The sequence below is a fragment of the Galeopterus variegatus genome, unplaced genomic scaffold (assembly GCF_000696425.1).
Source record: "Galeopterus variegatus unplaced genomic scaffold, G_variegatus-3.0.2 Scaffold17, whole genome shotgun sequence".
NCBI classification, from domain to species: Eukaryota; Metazoa; Chordata; class Mammalia; order Dermoptera; family Cynocephalidae; genus Galeopterus; species Galeopterus variegatus.
This window is the reverse complement of record NW_007726128.1, coordinates 627,052-641,295: the sequence shown is the minus strand read 5'-3', so window position 1 is coordinate 641,295 and position 14,244 is coordinate 627,052. Positions and strand designations below refer to the sequence as shown.

Below are 14,244 nucleotides of genomic sequence, written 5' to 3'. Positions count from 1 at the left end.
CAGTGGAACACAATTCTAAGTGTTTAGTCCAAATACCTATAATATTTTTAAAACTTCGGTAGTTGACTCTAATGTCCAACCCTGTTAAGAGTGTCTGATTTTTAAATGATAGATGTACCTTAACCTATATGTTATGGGAAGAAATCTGTTAATATTTTTCAGGAAACAATGTTTTGGTTTAATATTAATTTACAGTACTCCATAATTTGTAGATTTTTTTCTTTCTAAAAGCAAGGATAGTTGATTAAATAGTTATTAAATTTCAATTTTTCATGAATGTTAACACTCTGCTCAAATTTGAGTTTGAATCTATCGTGTTGGGAGTGAAGTTTACATAATGCATGGTGACAACCAATACATTTTTACTCTGCTCCTGGAATTGGTTCTCAACTCTGCCATTTATCGTTTGACCTTGGATTAATTGTGAATACTTTGTGTCAGATACCAGTTACAGGACTTGTCAGGTATAGAAGTTAGATGCTGTAAATGTTATATGCTTCATTTTCTCTGAAGAAAAACCCTGTACAACATAAGTGTCAAAAGAACCGAGATATAGAATAAATTTCAGGAGGAATTTAGCCAGTGATTCATGTTCTTATAAATTCAATCACTAATGTTTTTAGCATTTTTATAACATTTATAAATAAAAAAGTTGAAGTTGAATTGTTCCATATATATCTTTAAGCTTAGATGTTGTCTTTTCATCAGCTGTCAGCATTTCCTTTTGAATAAGCAATTTAGTGGCTAAGCTCCTTTTTACAGACTCTAATGTTGTCTAACTCTTCAATTAAAATGTTTGTATTTTTGTCTGTTGAAAAGTTGATATTGATTGTAAGGCATACCACTTAGTAGTTTCTTCTGGGGGATGAGGGGAATGCGCAATGTTAAAGCTACATGCTTAGTCCTTTATTCATAGCCTCTCTGAGATACACTCCTTTTTGTAGTTTACCATATGATTCTTACCATTTTAGCACCTTTAAATAGGAAGTTGACAGTATAATTTCATGGCGTATCCTAAGCCAATGGTTCTCATACTCACATCTGTATTACCTTGCTAAACACACATTGCTGGGCCCCATCCTCAGAATTTCAGATTTAGCAATTCTGTAGTGGGGCGAGAATTTACACGTCTAGCAAATTCCTAGGTCAGTGCTTCTGGTCCGTGGACCACACTTTAAGAAACACTACTATAAAATAGGAAAGCTTGTTTCCATGTCTTGATCTGTTCAGTAGGTTTTCCTTTAAATTAGATGTTGAAGATTAAATCAGCTTCTCTTGATTGTCAGCAGGAAACTTTGAAAGATGTACCTTAACAATAATCTTTATAGAGTTAGCCAATAAACTTTTTTTAACTTGAAAATTGTATGATCTATTCTAAGAGAATTGGCAATATCTTTTGCCTCTAATTGTACTCATCATTACCTGGTAAGAAAAAATGTTGCCTATCAAACACCAGTTTTCTCTTTTGCATCATAATGTAATCTTCTTGAAAGTTAAGTAAAAAGTTGAGATCTACCTCTAGGTATAAGTCTGATACTTTTCACCGAAACAAGTAACTGCCTAGAAGCTGATGTTTCTTTAGACATCAGTTTTAAGATGCATCCACATTTCAAATGTTAACATGTAAGAAATTATGTGACATATAATAGAGGATGTATATCATCTGAATTAGTTTTATAAGACTTAAATGTGGACCAAAGAATTAAGAATCTATGGTGGAAGAATTTTATTTATATTTTCCTTTCAGATTGTCCAGTTTATTGTTACATTGGTTCAGAACAACCAACTAGTGAGTTTAAAACGGAAGAGGTAAGTTTTTATAAAACATTTTGACCTGTAGGTAGACACTCAGACATTTTAGTGTTTAACCATGAGTGGTGTATTTGCTGAGTGTATGCCTGTTGTCCCAGAACAGTCCTCCCTTGTTAAGTTTGTACTCTTTTTTTTTTTTTTTGTCCTTTTTGAGACTGGCCGCACCGCGCTCAGCCAGCGAGCACACCGGCCATCCCTATATAGGATCCAAACCCACGGCGGGAGTGCCGCTGCATTCCCAGCGCCGCACTCTCCCGAGTGCACCAGGGGCTGGGCCCTTAAGTTTGTACTCTTAACATCTCAAAAGTGGTGTTATATCCTACTGCTGTCATCCTGCTGATGTTTTTGAGAGATAGGGAATAGCCTAAATGGTCACTTTACAGACATACATACAGTTACTAAAGAATCCATTTTATATTGACATTAGCAATTTAAAGTAGCATTAAGACTGCTATGTTGGTACTCCTGAGTGAGGGAAATTCTAAAAAAGAGTACATATATTGGAAAAAACATCAAAATTTATTTTATTTGATCTCTTCTATTTTTTTAATATTTTAAAACAATTTTTATTTATTTTTATTTTTTAGCCTAAATAACTATATTTTATTATATTGTCATTTTACCTAATATTTTTTTATTGAAATATAATTGATTGTACATATTTGTGGAATACAGAGTTTAATATCAATACCTGTATACAGTGTGTTTTGGCCTCACTTATGTTTAATTTGCTCATAGAGTTTTTTTAAACCTGTATCAGAACAATGGGTTTTGAAACTCATGAATGTCAGCAGCTGCCATTGTCACAGCTAAAACATAAGAATAATGGAGAAAAGGAATAGTTGGAAGAAGGAAAAGATTATAAAGCTAAAATTTGGCAAAGCTTGATTTTGACCAGAGCTTCGTGGCCTTAACTCTATTTCCATTAACTATTTCTTAATTTATCTTTTATTTTTTACTATGTAAGTACAGTACGTAGAGTTGTATATTCAGTAGGCAGTGAAGAAATACTGGAGAGAGTAGATTGTTATATTTATTATAATTTAAATAGTTTAGAAGAATGAAAAACTAAAAGTCCTAGATATTCTCATCCCCCAATTTCTATTCCTAATATGTAATCTTTTTTAAGGATTCCTTGTGTACTCATACTGAAATTTTTTATTCATTATTAAAGTGAGTGTGTTTGTATGTGGGTAAGTTATTAAAACAGTTTAAATACCTTGTATGTTTGCTTCATTGAACTGCATGAATAATCTTCTGATTTTCAGGCCTCTACTTCTAAATACTAATGGAGCCCAAAAGAAGAACCTGTTTCAGCACATAGTTAAAGAACCAGCTGATAATCACCATCATAAAGTAATTTTTTAGAGTCTATTTTGTATTTATCATCTCAACTAAATTTAATTATGGCAGTATTTCATGCATTCAAAGACGTTTAGTGAATAAGAATCTAAGTGCTCATCCCCCAGCCTAACTAAATCATGACATTTTTTATTATTTGCTTTAGATTATCTTAAGAAATAAATCTTTACAAGTATAGTTGTTTCAGTTTTTCAGTTACCTCTTTCCAAGTTTTTTTCTCTTCTCTCTCCTCCTTTTCCTCTCCCCTCTCACCTAGAGATAGTATCTTGAACTATCTTGAACTAGTATTTATTCATTATATGTGTGAATCCAGGAACAATGTTTGCTATTATGTTGTATATATCTAAACTTCATATAAGTGATATCATTTGGTACATATTTTACAGTGTGGCTCTTTTTTTACTTTGTGTTGCTTTTGAAATAATTAAACATAGAGATTTAGTTCATTTGAATGCTACATAATATTAATTGAATGTTATAAAAATATAATTATGATAAAGTAATATGCTTATGCATTTTTCTGTTGGTTAGTTTTCGATGTTTATTATAAGTGTGCACTGACTAGACTGCTTTTTACTCTAGCAATTTCAAAAAAAATTTTTTTAACCTCCATTTTGTCACAGGCTCTCTGGATAATTTGTCAAACTTATATCCAATGGCAAATTAATCCAATTCAGACCTTTTTTTTTTTTAATCTTCTGATCATTGTTATTTTCAAATCTTAGAATTCCAAGTATTGTTTCAGGTGTATTATTAAAGTATCAAAATTTTTGTTCTGGAACAAATCAGAGTTAACCTCCTATCTGATTCCTCTTCCCACCTCTGTTTCTATATAACCAAGTATACCTATTTTTTTAGAATTGAAGGTTCAACTAAGTTGATGAAGATTTTTAAGTTTAACTGAATTTATATATTTTAAGGTACTTTACATCTTTTACCTCTATAATATCTAATGTTGAAATTTATAGATTTTTGCATAATAATGACTTCAATTTGCTTTAGAAAATTGAACTTTTTTTACTAATGTAACTCTGGCCTAAATATATCTATAGCTTAATAAAAAAAAATTATTGCTAAAAAGCTAGGCTGACATTTAACTGTGGAATAGTTGAAGAGTTTTTTTTTGTTTGTTTTTCCCTCCTCTTAATGAAGCTATTTAATAAGTAAGGATAAAACATGTCAAAACAGAGTAGCTTGAGATGAAATAATCCTCATCAGCATAGTCATCTGATTATGCTTGAAATTTCTGGTGGTGAAGTCCTAAGACTTTTTTACTCTTTAGGTATAAAAATGACTTTAGAATTTGAAGGTCTTTTCATAGAAACGTTCTTAGGCATTTCATCTTCAGGGTCTCTTACAGTAAAGGAAGTAATTAAGTAGAAGGCAGATAATATCTCATACTTCTGTGAATTGGTGTTACTGATACTGATTAGTATGTAAGTCCCAAAGAGGCAGAGGACGTATCTGTTTTGCCTGTCATTGTATCCCCAACATTTAATAAATAGTGGGTGCCCAGTTGTTTAAGTGATATCTTGTTTGGCAGTCAATGTGATTTTGATTTTTTGATATATTTTTCTCGATTATTTTTTAAGGTTCCACACAGTAGGACTGAAGGTTTAAAGCCGAGGGAGCGGATCTCAGATGACATTATTATTTATGATGTTACTGATGATAATGCAGATGAAGAAAATATCCCAGTTATTCCGGAAAGTAATGAGGATGTTATATCTGATCCCTCGAAGTAAGGAGTTTGTGAGATAAAATTTATGAAAATACTGGTTACATTTTTTAATGAAGAGTTAAATTCTAAACGACTTTGTTCTTTGATGAGCTAATATCAATTATTAAACTGAAGAAGTAATGAGAATTAACTGATTTTTTAAAAAAAATTTTGGAGTTAAACACTTCTCATTGATCCTTTTGTGGTTGTGTATCCTATGAAGTATCAATATGTGTGAGTAAGCTACTCACCCAAGAAATTTAAGCCTTTTGATATGTGATTTGGAGAGAGAATTTCCATGGAGAATGAATGCATATAATGAGTTTTTTGAATTTGTCTGAAAATGTGATTGGTTCTTCTTTCTCATTTTCCTGTAGCCAGTACCCTGATATTGTCATTGTTGAAGATGACAATGAAGATGAGTATGCACCTGTTATTCAGAGTGGAGATCAGAGTGAACCAGCCAGAGAATCCCTGAGTTCAGTCAGTGATGGCAACAGCCCTCTGATGTCTAGTGCCGTCCAGCTAAATGGCTCATCCAGTCTGACCACAGAAGATCCTGTGACCATGATGGATTCCATTTTGAATGATAACATTAATCTTTTGGGAAAGTGAGTGCTTATCTAGATATTGTCTAAAATGATTTGCTTTCTCTACTCACATATTCTATTTCTTTTTGAGTGATCTTCCTTTCAGATGATGAACCCATGTAGTCCACCTTCTCTGTTTTGATCAGGGTTGAGCTCTGTAATGAAAGGGATTTAATTGTCTCAAGAGAAGTCTTGGGATTTTCCTGGAAGTTCCTCAGATTTCTTTAATGAAATACTTGTTTTGAGTGTCCATCAGTTTTTTGTGGTTGTGTGTATTTGTGTTTGTATCAGGTCTATGAAATAATTTATTTTAAGGGACTTATTTTATAGCATTAAAAAACTAGTAATTAGTAATAATAACCATTAATGAGATTAAATATTTTATAACAGAATAGAAGAAAAAGGTAAATCAGACTGTTGTTGAAGAACCTTTTTTCTATAAATACTGAAGTTTTGTGTGAAGGCTGAGTTCTCAGTTAACCACATTTTTAGGAATCCCAAATCTTGAATAAGATCTTTTAAGATTAAGAACTGATAAGGATTCAGCAGTTGTAAGGAATATTTTACCTAAGCAGTTTGCAATGGTGATTTTAAACATAGAAATAAAGACACCTAACATTTGATGTAAAAAATTTTTTCTTCCATAGGGTTGAGCTGTTGGATTACCTTGACAGTATTGACTGCAGTTTAGAGGACTTCCAAGCCATGCTGTCAGGAAGACAGTTTAGCATAGACCCAGATCTCCTGGTTGATGTAGGTACTTTGGATATTCTTTGCTGTACTGGCAATTTGTGTATTTATGTATCTTATTTAAAAATCAATACTTTTTTTTTTTTTTGCATTCTACACTGTTGTTTTTACATTTTCTTTTTGTTAAATAAATGGTTTTGTGTATCAGAAAAAAAGAACAAAAGGGTTTAGAAAGTTGAAAGAGGGTGTTCACTACCTGCCTCTGAGTAACAGTTCAGTTAATAATCCCCCTATAACAACATTATCAGCTCTGTTCAACAGTATTGTTAAACCCAGCTCTTGTCTAGACTTGTCGCTGTGTTATGTTTTGCCCTAGATTAAATTGTCACTGAACAGAAATCTGTGGAAATTAGTAATAGAGGTATTTAGCAGGAAACAGCATGGAGACACTCCTTAATACTTTGAAAATTAACATTTTCCATCAAATGTATTTTATTGTATTTGCTGTATTTTTTATATTTTTATATCCTCAGTCCCACAGTTCCCCTGCTGCAATCTCCAGCACCATCCAGTATTGTTTAGGCTGTGAATCCCTTATCTATCATTTCTGGCACTAACCACCTTTCTCACTCTCTTTTCTCTTATTCCTGCTACTCCTCCCTCCCTCACCTGAAGCTTCCTACATGGCGTGGTCCTGCTCAAATGAATCTTGGTCTCTCTCCTATTTCCATTTTTCGTTACTTTATACTGAAAAGTTTTGTTGCCTCTTTTTCTGTTTCTTGCCTTATAGTGCTTCTTCTCTCATATAAAAAGATTCTGTAGGGGCTGGCCCGGTGGCGCACTGGAGAGTGCGCCACTTGGGAGCGTGGTGGCGCTCCTGCCGAGGGTTCGGATCCCATGTGGAGACCGGTTCCCGCTCACTGGCTGAGCGCTGTGCGGGCGCAACACCAAGGATTGCGATCCTGTTGCCGGTCCCCGGTACGGGCGTGACACCGAGGGTTGCGATCCTGTTACCGGTCAGTAAAAAAGACAAAAAGGAAAAAAAAAAAAAGATTCTGTAGTTTTTACCCTTTTAGGAGCCGCTCAGTGAGGCTAAAAGGAATTAGCCCTTTCATACTCTTCCGTCTTATTTCTAGTCCATTAAGTTTCCATCTTGTACCTCTACTTCTCATCAGTCTTTGTCAGTATCACATGACTTTACCACCCTTTCCAAATCATCAGCACCTCATAGGATGGATTTCACTTTCTTGGAAGATTTCCTTTCCAAGCCAATCTATGTTACTATCTTAAGTGAATTAAGCATCCATATTAATGGCCTACTTGGACTTGTTAACAGTAACCTGACAGCCCTTCTTGTTTCTTTCAGCCCTTGTCCCTACTCTGAATCCCAGGGACCTTTCAGAATATCTGTCCATTAGATCACCAAAAATGCAAATAGAATTCTATAATTTGACCATCTACAAGTCTTTGCAGTCTTCAGCTAGGTCATTTTAACTTTGGAATATATACCACGTTTATTTGTCCTCAGGACCTTATACAGCCAACTCCTCTCTATTCATAGAGGATAATTCACTGTGCTGGTCCTCTCTAAAGCTGTGACTCTGGTTTTAATGTTGTATTCTTTTCTTCTTTTTTAAAGCCAATTTGTACTCCTGTCCTCAACCTTTTTTTTTTTTCTCTCTCTCTGATCTTTCCCATCTACTTTCAGTAGATACAGATCTTTCCCATCTTAAAAAACAAGCATTTTGACATCTTGCTCTGCTCATTTACCATTCTGCTTCTTTAACTTCTTTACTATAAAACCTTAGAAATGAGTAGCTATAATGTTACCTCATTTTTACTGTATTTATTTTGAAACCGTGTATTGTCTTGCTTATTTACTCTAACCCTGTGCTGTCTGTGTTGACTTGGTTTTCTCAAGTAAGTAGGCTGTGTGTGATTTTTTTTTTTTTTTTTTTTTTTGCCAGATCAGTCCATTGGGCTAGTGGAAGAAGGTTTGTTTTGAATCAGACAGGTCTCGGTTCTGTTATTGGCTAATGTTACTAGCTATGTTATTAACTTTGGAAAAGTTAACCTCTCTTGTCCAGTTTCCGTATCTGTTAAATGTGGCTAATGCCCGACATAAAGGCTATTAAAAGAATTATCAATAATTGTCACTATTATTACTAACAATATTGAGTATTCTACAACAGAACTTTTTTGTTGATTTTAGAGGCACTGGGCCTCTTTGTTTCTTCCTGTCTTCCTAACTGTTGTTTCCTCTGATAGCTTTTCTTTTTTCCTGCTGTTTTCTACTTATGGGCATTCCTCAGAGCACCCAGTGTTTCATGCTTTTTTAAATTTTTTCTACCCCTTTCTACTCTTTCTCTGTGAAGAAATTTTGTCTTGTAGAATTGCTTTCAAATGTCTATCTCCAGCTCTTAACATGTTTTAAAGTAAGTGTGGCTTAAATTCTAATGCTGTGCCTTGGGATCATTAAATCTTGCCTCAGGTTATTATGTGTTTAATGCTAACTTTTCTTTATTCCCTAAACTAGCTACCCTTTGTAGCTTTCTTACTTTCTGTAGTGGTATCAGACTTCTGTTTACTCACCCAGTAAACAGAAACACCTTGGTTTCCTTTTCTTTATCTCACCACTCACTGAATGCTATCAATTTTCCAAAATAGCATTTACCAGCCACTTTTTGTTTCCATTGTTATTTCTCATCCAAGACCCTCATAATTTTATCCTCGATTATGCTGTATTGTCATAAATAAAAAATCCACATATGGGGTTGCCTTGGTCTCTGAGAAGGCAAAGATGGTAAAGAATTGAATAAGTGTACTGAAGAGTTCATGGCTTCTCTCTGCAGAATTCAGTACTGGCTGACCCAGAGGGGAGTCAGAAGGAGGGTTCTGGCCTTAGCATTTAACCAGCTATGTCGGTTTCTCATTTATGATCTCCTTTTTTCTACTTTACACCATGTGTCTGCTAGAAGTACATGTAAGGTAACCCTCAATCATTGGGTAGAGGGTGTGGGGCAAAGAGGGAAAGAGAGAGGAGCTTACACTACTGGCCCTCCTCAGGTGCCACCCTCAGTAGGGACAAAATCTGGTCAGGGTTTTGAGGCAGTGATAAGCTGAATTGGCAGAGATTGGTAATCATGTGTAGCTATTTACTCTCAAGGATCTGAGTTCTCTTCCTCTTCAGGGGTCAGTAGGTGGTATGAAAAAAGAAGAAGGGAAAAAAAAGAAGGGAAGAGCTGAGGATGTTTTTAGGACTACCATGAATATGGAACTTTAAGGAGAAGAATCAATGTCTAAAGAGAGTGGAGGAAGAATCTACCTGTGATCTCTCTGCATTTCATTCTACACTGAACAATTTGGTGTGCTCATTCTCATAAAATGCTTACTTAATGACTGTATTTCATCGCTCAGGCCATTCCTAAGATGCTTATTGCTGACAGGATGTGGCCTCATCCACTAATTGGCCTTGCTCCACTTTCTGAACCTATGTATATAGCTTACTATTCAACTCAAAACTTCTGTGTTATTTGGACTGCTCTTATCTATGTATTTCTAGAATATACACTACTTTGTTGTTGCTAATGCTGTACCAGTGTACTCTTCCCTACATCCTCTCCTTTTCAGATCCTAGCCTTTTTCCAGGAACTGAGGCATATCACAAATCTTTACCAAGGCCTTTCTGTTTCATTTTGTGTGTGTGTGTGTGTGTGTGTGTGTGTCTGTGTGTGCTTTCCTCCCTTCTGTTCTCTGAACTCCTTAGTACTATTGAGCCCCACCATCCTTTGTTATAATACTGGATTGTATCTGACATATATTGCTACTTGATGTTGATCTTGTTTTTTTAGATTGTAAGCTCATGGAGAGCAGAAATAATGTCTTCATCTTGTATTGTTCATGATGTCAGTTATTTCTTAGATGCTCAGTAAATCCCTGTGGAATGAATGATTTCTAAGCTTATGTCTTAAACAAAAGTTATACAGGTTGAGCATCCCAAATCCAAAACTCTGAAATGCTCCAAAATCCAAAACTTTTTTCAGTGATGACATGACACTCAAAGGAAGTGCTCATTGGAGCATTTCAGATTTAATATCTTCAGATTTGGGATGCTTATCCAGTAAGTATAATACAAATATTCCAAAATATGAAAAAATTCAAAATCTGAACCACTTCTGGTTCTAAGCATTTTAGATAGGAATACTCAGCCTCTATCTATAAACTGGCTGGACTGAGGAGTACAGTAAGCAAGTGGTCTTAGTACTTAAAACTTTCCTTGATAGGTGAGGAGAAAAGAATCCACAAGTTGTTATGGCATTTTGTCAGAGGGCTCAGCTTGAGATGGACTTTAGGAGCCACTGTTATAGAGCAGATTCTCTAAATTTGTCACTTAAGTGCAGGTATTCAGCACAGGCTTAGTGCTGGGGCTCCATACTCTCAGCCATAGGTGCCACTTAAGGCCAGAGGCATTTACGGAGAAAAAAAAGGAAGGGAAATTGAATAGGGAGTAATGAAGGAGAGCGGAGATAGGGAAAACCACCATTTGTCTCAAGTGATTTACACTAGTGTTTTATGGAGAAATCTTAAAATATGAAATTCCATCCAATGCATGGACTAGTTTGCTCTGCTTTTGTTTGTTTTTCTTTCTGCTTTCCTGCTTTTCTCTTCCAAACTTATTTTACTGTATGGAAACTTCCTAGGGCAGCAGCTACATTTCCTCATCCAACATGGATGTATAAAAATTTTGAACACACAATTCTTTTAAAATATTTTTTAAACTTATCATCTTTCTTGTTTGGTCTTTCAGCTTTTCACTAGTTCTGTGCAGATGAATCCCACAGATTACATCAATAATACAAAAGTAAGTTTTAATTCATGTCGCTCAGGACCCATAGCTGTAAAAATCTGAAAAAAAGTCATAGTAAGTAGAGCAGTATCATTCCCAGTTACAAAAAGCATTTTATATTCTTATTTAATAAGTGTGATGAAGATAATAATATTCTGAATGAAAAATTAGCTTTTGGTTATGGAGTGAATTATTGCCCAATTCTACTGGCACTTGTGGAATTAACCACTGTTATGAAATCAGCCTCTTTTGATGCTGGGAGATTACCTAAGTTTGGCTTGTCCTAGTATATCATTGAAATATATCATTAAAATATGATTTCTTTATGTCTTATGTGCTACATTTTACATTCTTACTCCTGTAAACAACTTCTCAGTTATTTTTTGTTGAAAATTTACTGGTACCCATATTCTTCTATAAATTTCTTAATTTTATTAGCATATGGTAAAAACTCAGGATTTTGTACTGGTTGGAGAAAAGGCAAATTGAAACGGTGTCATATGGACTTTGGACTTTTTTTTTCTTTTTCAAATAATGATTTTGATATTTTTTTTAAACACAGGGAATTCCAGTTAGGCTTAGTAAGCGTTGACAACAGATTATTTAGAACGGGTTTGTAGTGAGTAGTAAGAACAATTTGAAGTTGTCAGAGCAGATGTTTATAAGTCATTCTGTTATTTTATAGAGCTTATTGTCTTAGACAGGTGTATATTCCTTTTATCCTGTATTTATAACAAATTGTTTAGTAACCCTTATTTTTCATTGAATACAAAAATATTAAGTCCAAATTCCAGATCAGTGAAGTCAGAATTTTATTTTATTTTATTTTATTTTATTTTTTGTCTTTTGTCTTTTTCCGTGTCCGGCAACGGATCGCAACCCTCAGTGTTGCCCCCGTACCGGACCGGGGACCGGCAACGGGATCACAAACCTCGGTGTTGCTCCCGCGCCTCGCTCAGCCAGTGAGCGGGAACCGGTCTGTATGTGGGATCCGAACCCTCGGGCGGGAGTGCCGCCGTGCTTCCCAAGCGGCGCACTATCCAGTGCGCCACCGGGCCGGCCCCAGAATTTTATTTTGATTCTTGTTCTTTGTAGTCTAAAAATGAGCACATCTCAAATAAATATGAGCGATTAGGGTAAGGGAGTGGAATTTTTCTGACTATTAACCATGTGTCAGGATAGTCTGACCAGACTTTCTATGTTTTGAAAGTTAGCCAAGGTAACTTAGAACTTATTGAACGAGGAAATTGATTATACATTCAGTGTTTGGATGATTTATATCAGGGGTTAGCATACATTTTCTGTGAAGGGCCATCTAGTAAATATTTTTGGTCTTATAGGCCATATGTTCTCTGTTACAACTACTCAATTATGTAGTTGTAGTCAGAAGCAGATATAGACAATACATAAAAGAATGTGTGGCTATGTTCCAGTAAAACTTTATTTATAGACAGGCAGCATATTGAATTTGGCATGTGAACATAGTTTGCCTAGGTTTATTCTGGACCACCTCAGCTCTGTGTTTTACTAAATATGATGCTATTGAATGCTGTTAAGTCATAGACTTTAAGTTGATCAGACCCATATCATATGTTCATTTAGTGAAAGTGCTTTACTGTTTATTTATTGCTAGACATTGAGTCATTCTTTATTCTTGGATCATCCTTCTTATTCCAAAAAACAATAACTTGAATACAGTTTTTAGAAATAGCAGTTAAAACAGCAAATTCCAGATTGCTCTACAATACTATGGAAAAATTAAATGTGAGAATGACTGTATTATAGTCTTGAATCCAGATTAACATTTTCAGATATTTGGCACATCTTCACCTTGCTCATGACAGATATTACATGACATGGATTACAATACTTTCCTAATAAATCAGGATGCCTTATACTCCTCATTACAGCAATCTTAGTGGCCACTACTAATGAGTAATAATTTGCATGGGAAATGAAACCCATTTGTCATCCTAGCTCTCATGTTTTAGAATGACAACAGTGGCATTCTTGGGAAATACCTATTTAGGAAGTGTAAAAATACAGATGGCATTATTGCATTAATGTTTATGTATTTATTGTGAATGCTAAATGAAATATTGTTATTAAATTTTTGGAAAGGTTTAGTAATATTCATTATATCTTCGGGCCATTCTGAATCCTGGAAACTTGTACTGCTACATTTTATGATAACAGGGTAATTACAGGAATTAGTATACAGATGTTTGTTACACCATATATACTTAACTAGCATGCAGATATCTGGGACTTATAGCTATTCAGGAAAAACAGAGTTTGAACATCATTAAAAAAAAGAGCATTGAAGAACTTAACAACATTAGAGACTTAATTTCCCTACCACAATAATACGTAAGGAGAGAAGACAGTGGTTGAAAGAAGTGATTTAAATGGCTGAAAAGAACTGAGAGAGTCACAAAAAAGGACAAGAAGAAACACCACCTCAACTTTGAGGCTTCCAAGTACAGGGATAGTTTTAAGGATGTCACCATATCATCCTGAGCTACTCATAATATGTTCACTTATGCTAAATATTCTTTTGCTAATTGTGAGTGAAGAGAAATGTGTAATACCTTTTTTAATCAAAACTGTTGAAAACAAATTTAATTATTTAAAGAGCTAATTATATCTCAGTTAGCATTTTGAGACTTGTCATCTTTGACTCATTCCCATATTTTACCCTAGACAAATTTTCTGTCTTTTCTACTATTGATGTATTACTTTCTTTTCACAGTTATCATCCTAGTTCAAGTTCTTTGTTTCATCCCGTTGATGACAATAAGAGTTCTCTTAACCAGTCTTGTTACCTTTACTCAACTCTCTTTCTCTCTAGTTCATCTTTCCTATTTTTCCCTTCTCATATATTTTACATAATATACCAAATTTACATATTGTATCAATTTTTATTTTTTGTATATTTTCCAGGAACATATAAAATATGAAACAAGTATTTTTGTATTGTTTTTTCTTCTAGTCTGAGAATAAAGGATTAGAAACTACCAAGAACAATGTTGTTCAGCCAGTTTCAGAAGAGGGAAGAAAATCTAAATCCAAACCTGGTATGTATAGATATAGTAGTTTCTATAGGTTTTTTTTAAAAGTCCTATATGTAGAAAGTAATGCAAGGCAAAGAAAGTCTTGTCTTAACAACTGAACACAGAACATACTGGCTTCAATTCTGTGCATAGTGTGTCAAGGTTTCGTAC

The 14,244-nt window shown here is 34.5% G+C and overlaps 1 protein-coding gene across 2 annotated transcripts in view; it reads left to right on the top strand.

Annotated features, from left to right (window-relative positions):
* HSF2 (heat shock transcription factor 2) overlaps positions 1-14,244 on the top strand; it is a 29,154-nt gene that overhangs the window by 13,312 nt on the left and 1,598 nt on the right. The window contains exons 6-12 of one of the 2 annotated variants that reach the window (XM_008566916.1): positions 1,748-1,809; positions 3,081-3,168; positions 4,767-4,915; positions 5,272-5,505; positions 6,132-6,237; positions 10,982-11,035; positions 14,013-14,097. In XM_008566916.1, coding sequence (XP_008565138.1) covers positions 1,748-1,809; positions 3,081-3,168; positions 4,767-4,915; positions 5,272-5,505; positions 6,132-6,237; positions 10,982-11,035; positions 14,013-14,097 — 778 coding nt within the window. The remainder of the gene's footprint in view (positions 1-1,747; positions 1,810-3,080; positions 3,169-4,766; positions 4,916-5,271; positions 5,506-6,131; positions 6,238-10,981; positions 11,036-14,012; positions 14,098-14,244) is intronic. The other variant, XM_008566923.1, reaches the window with a different exon arrangement.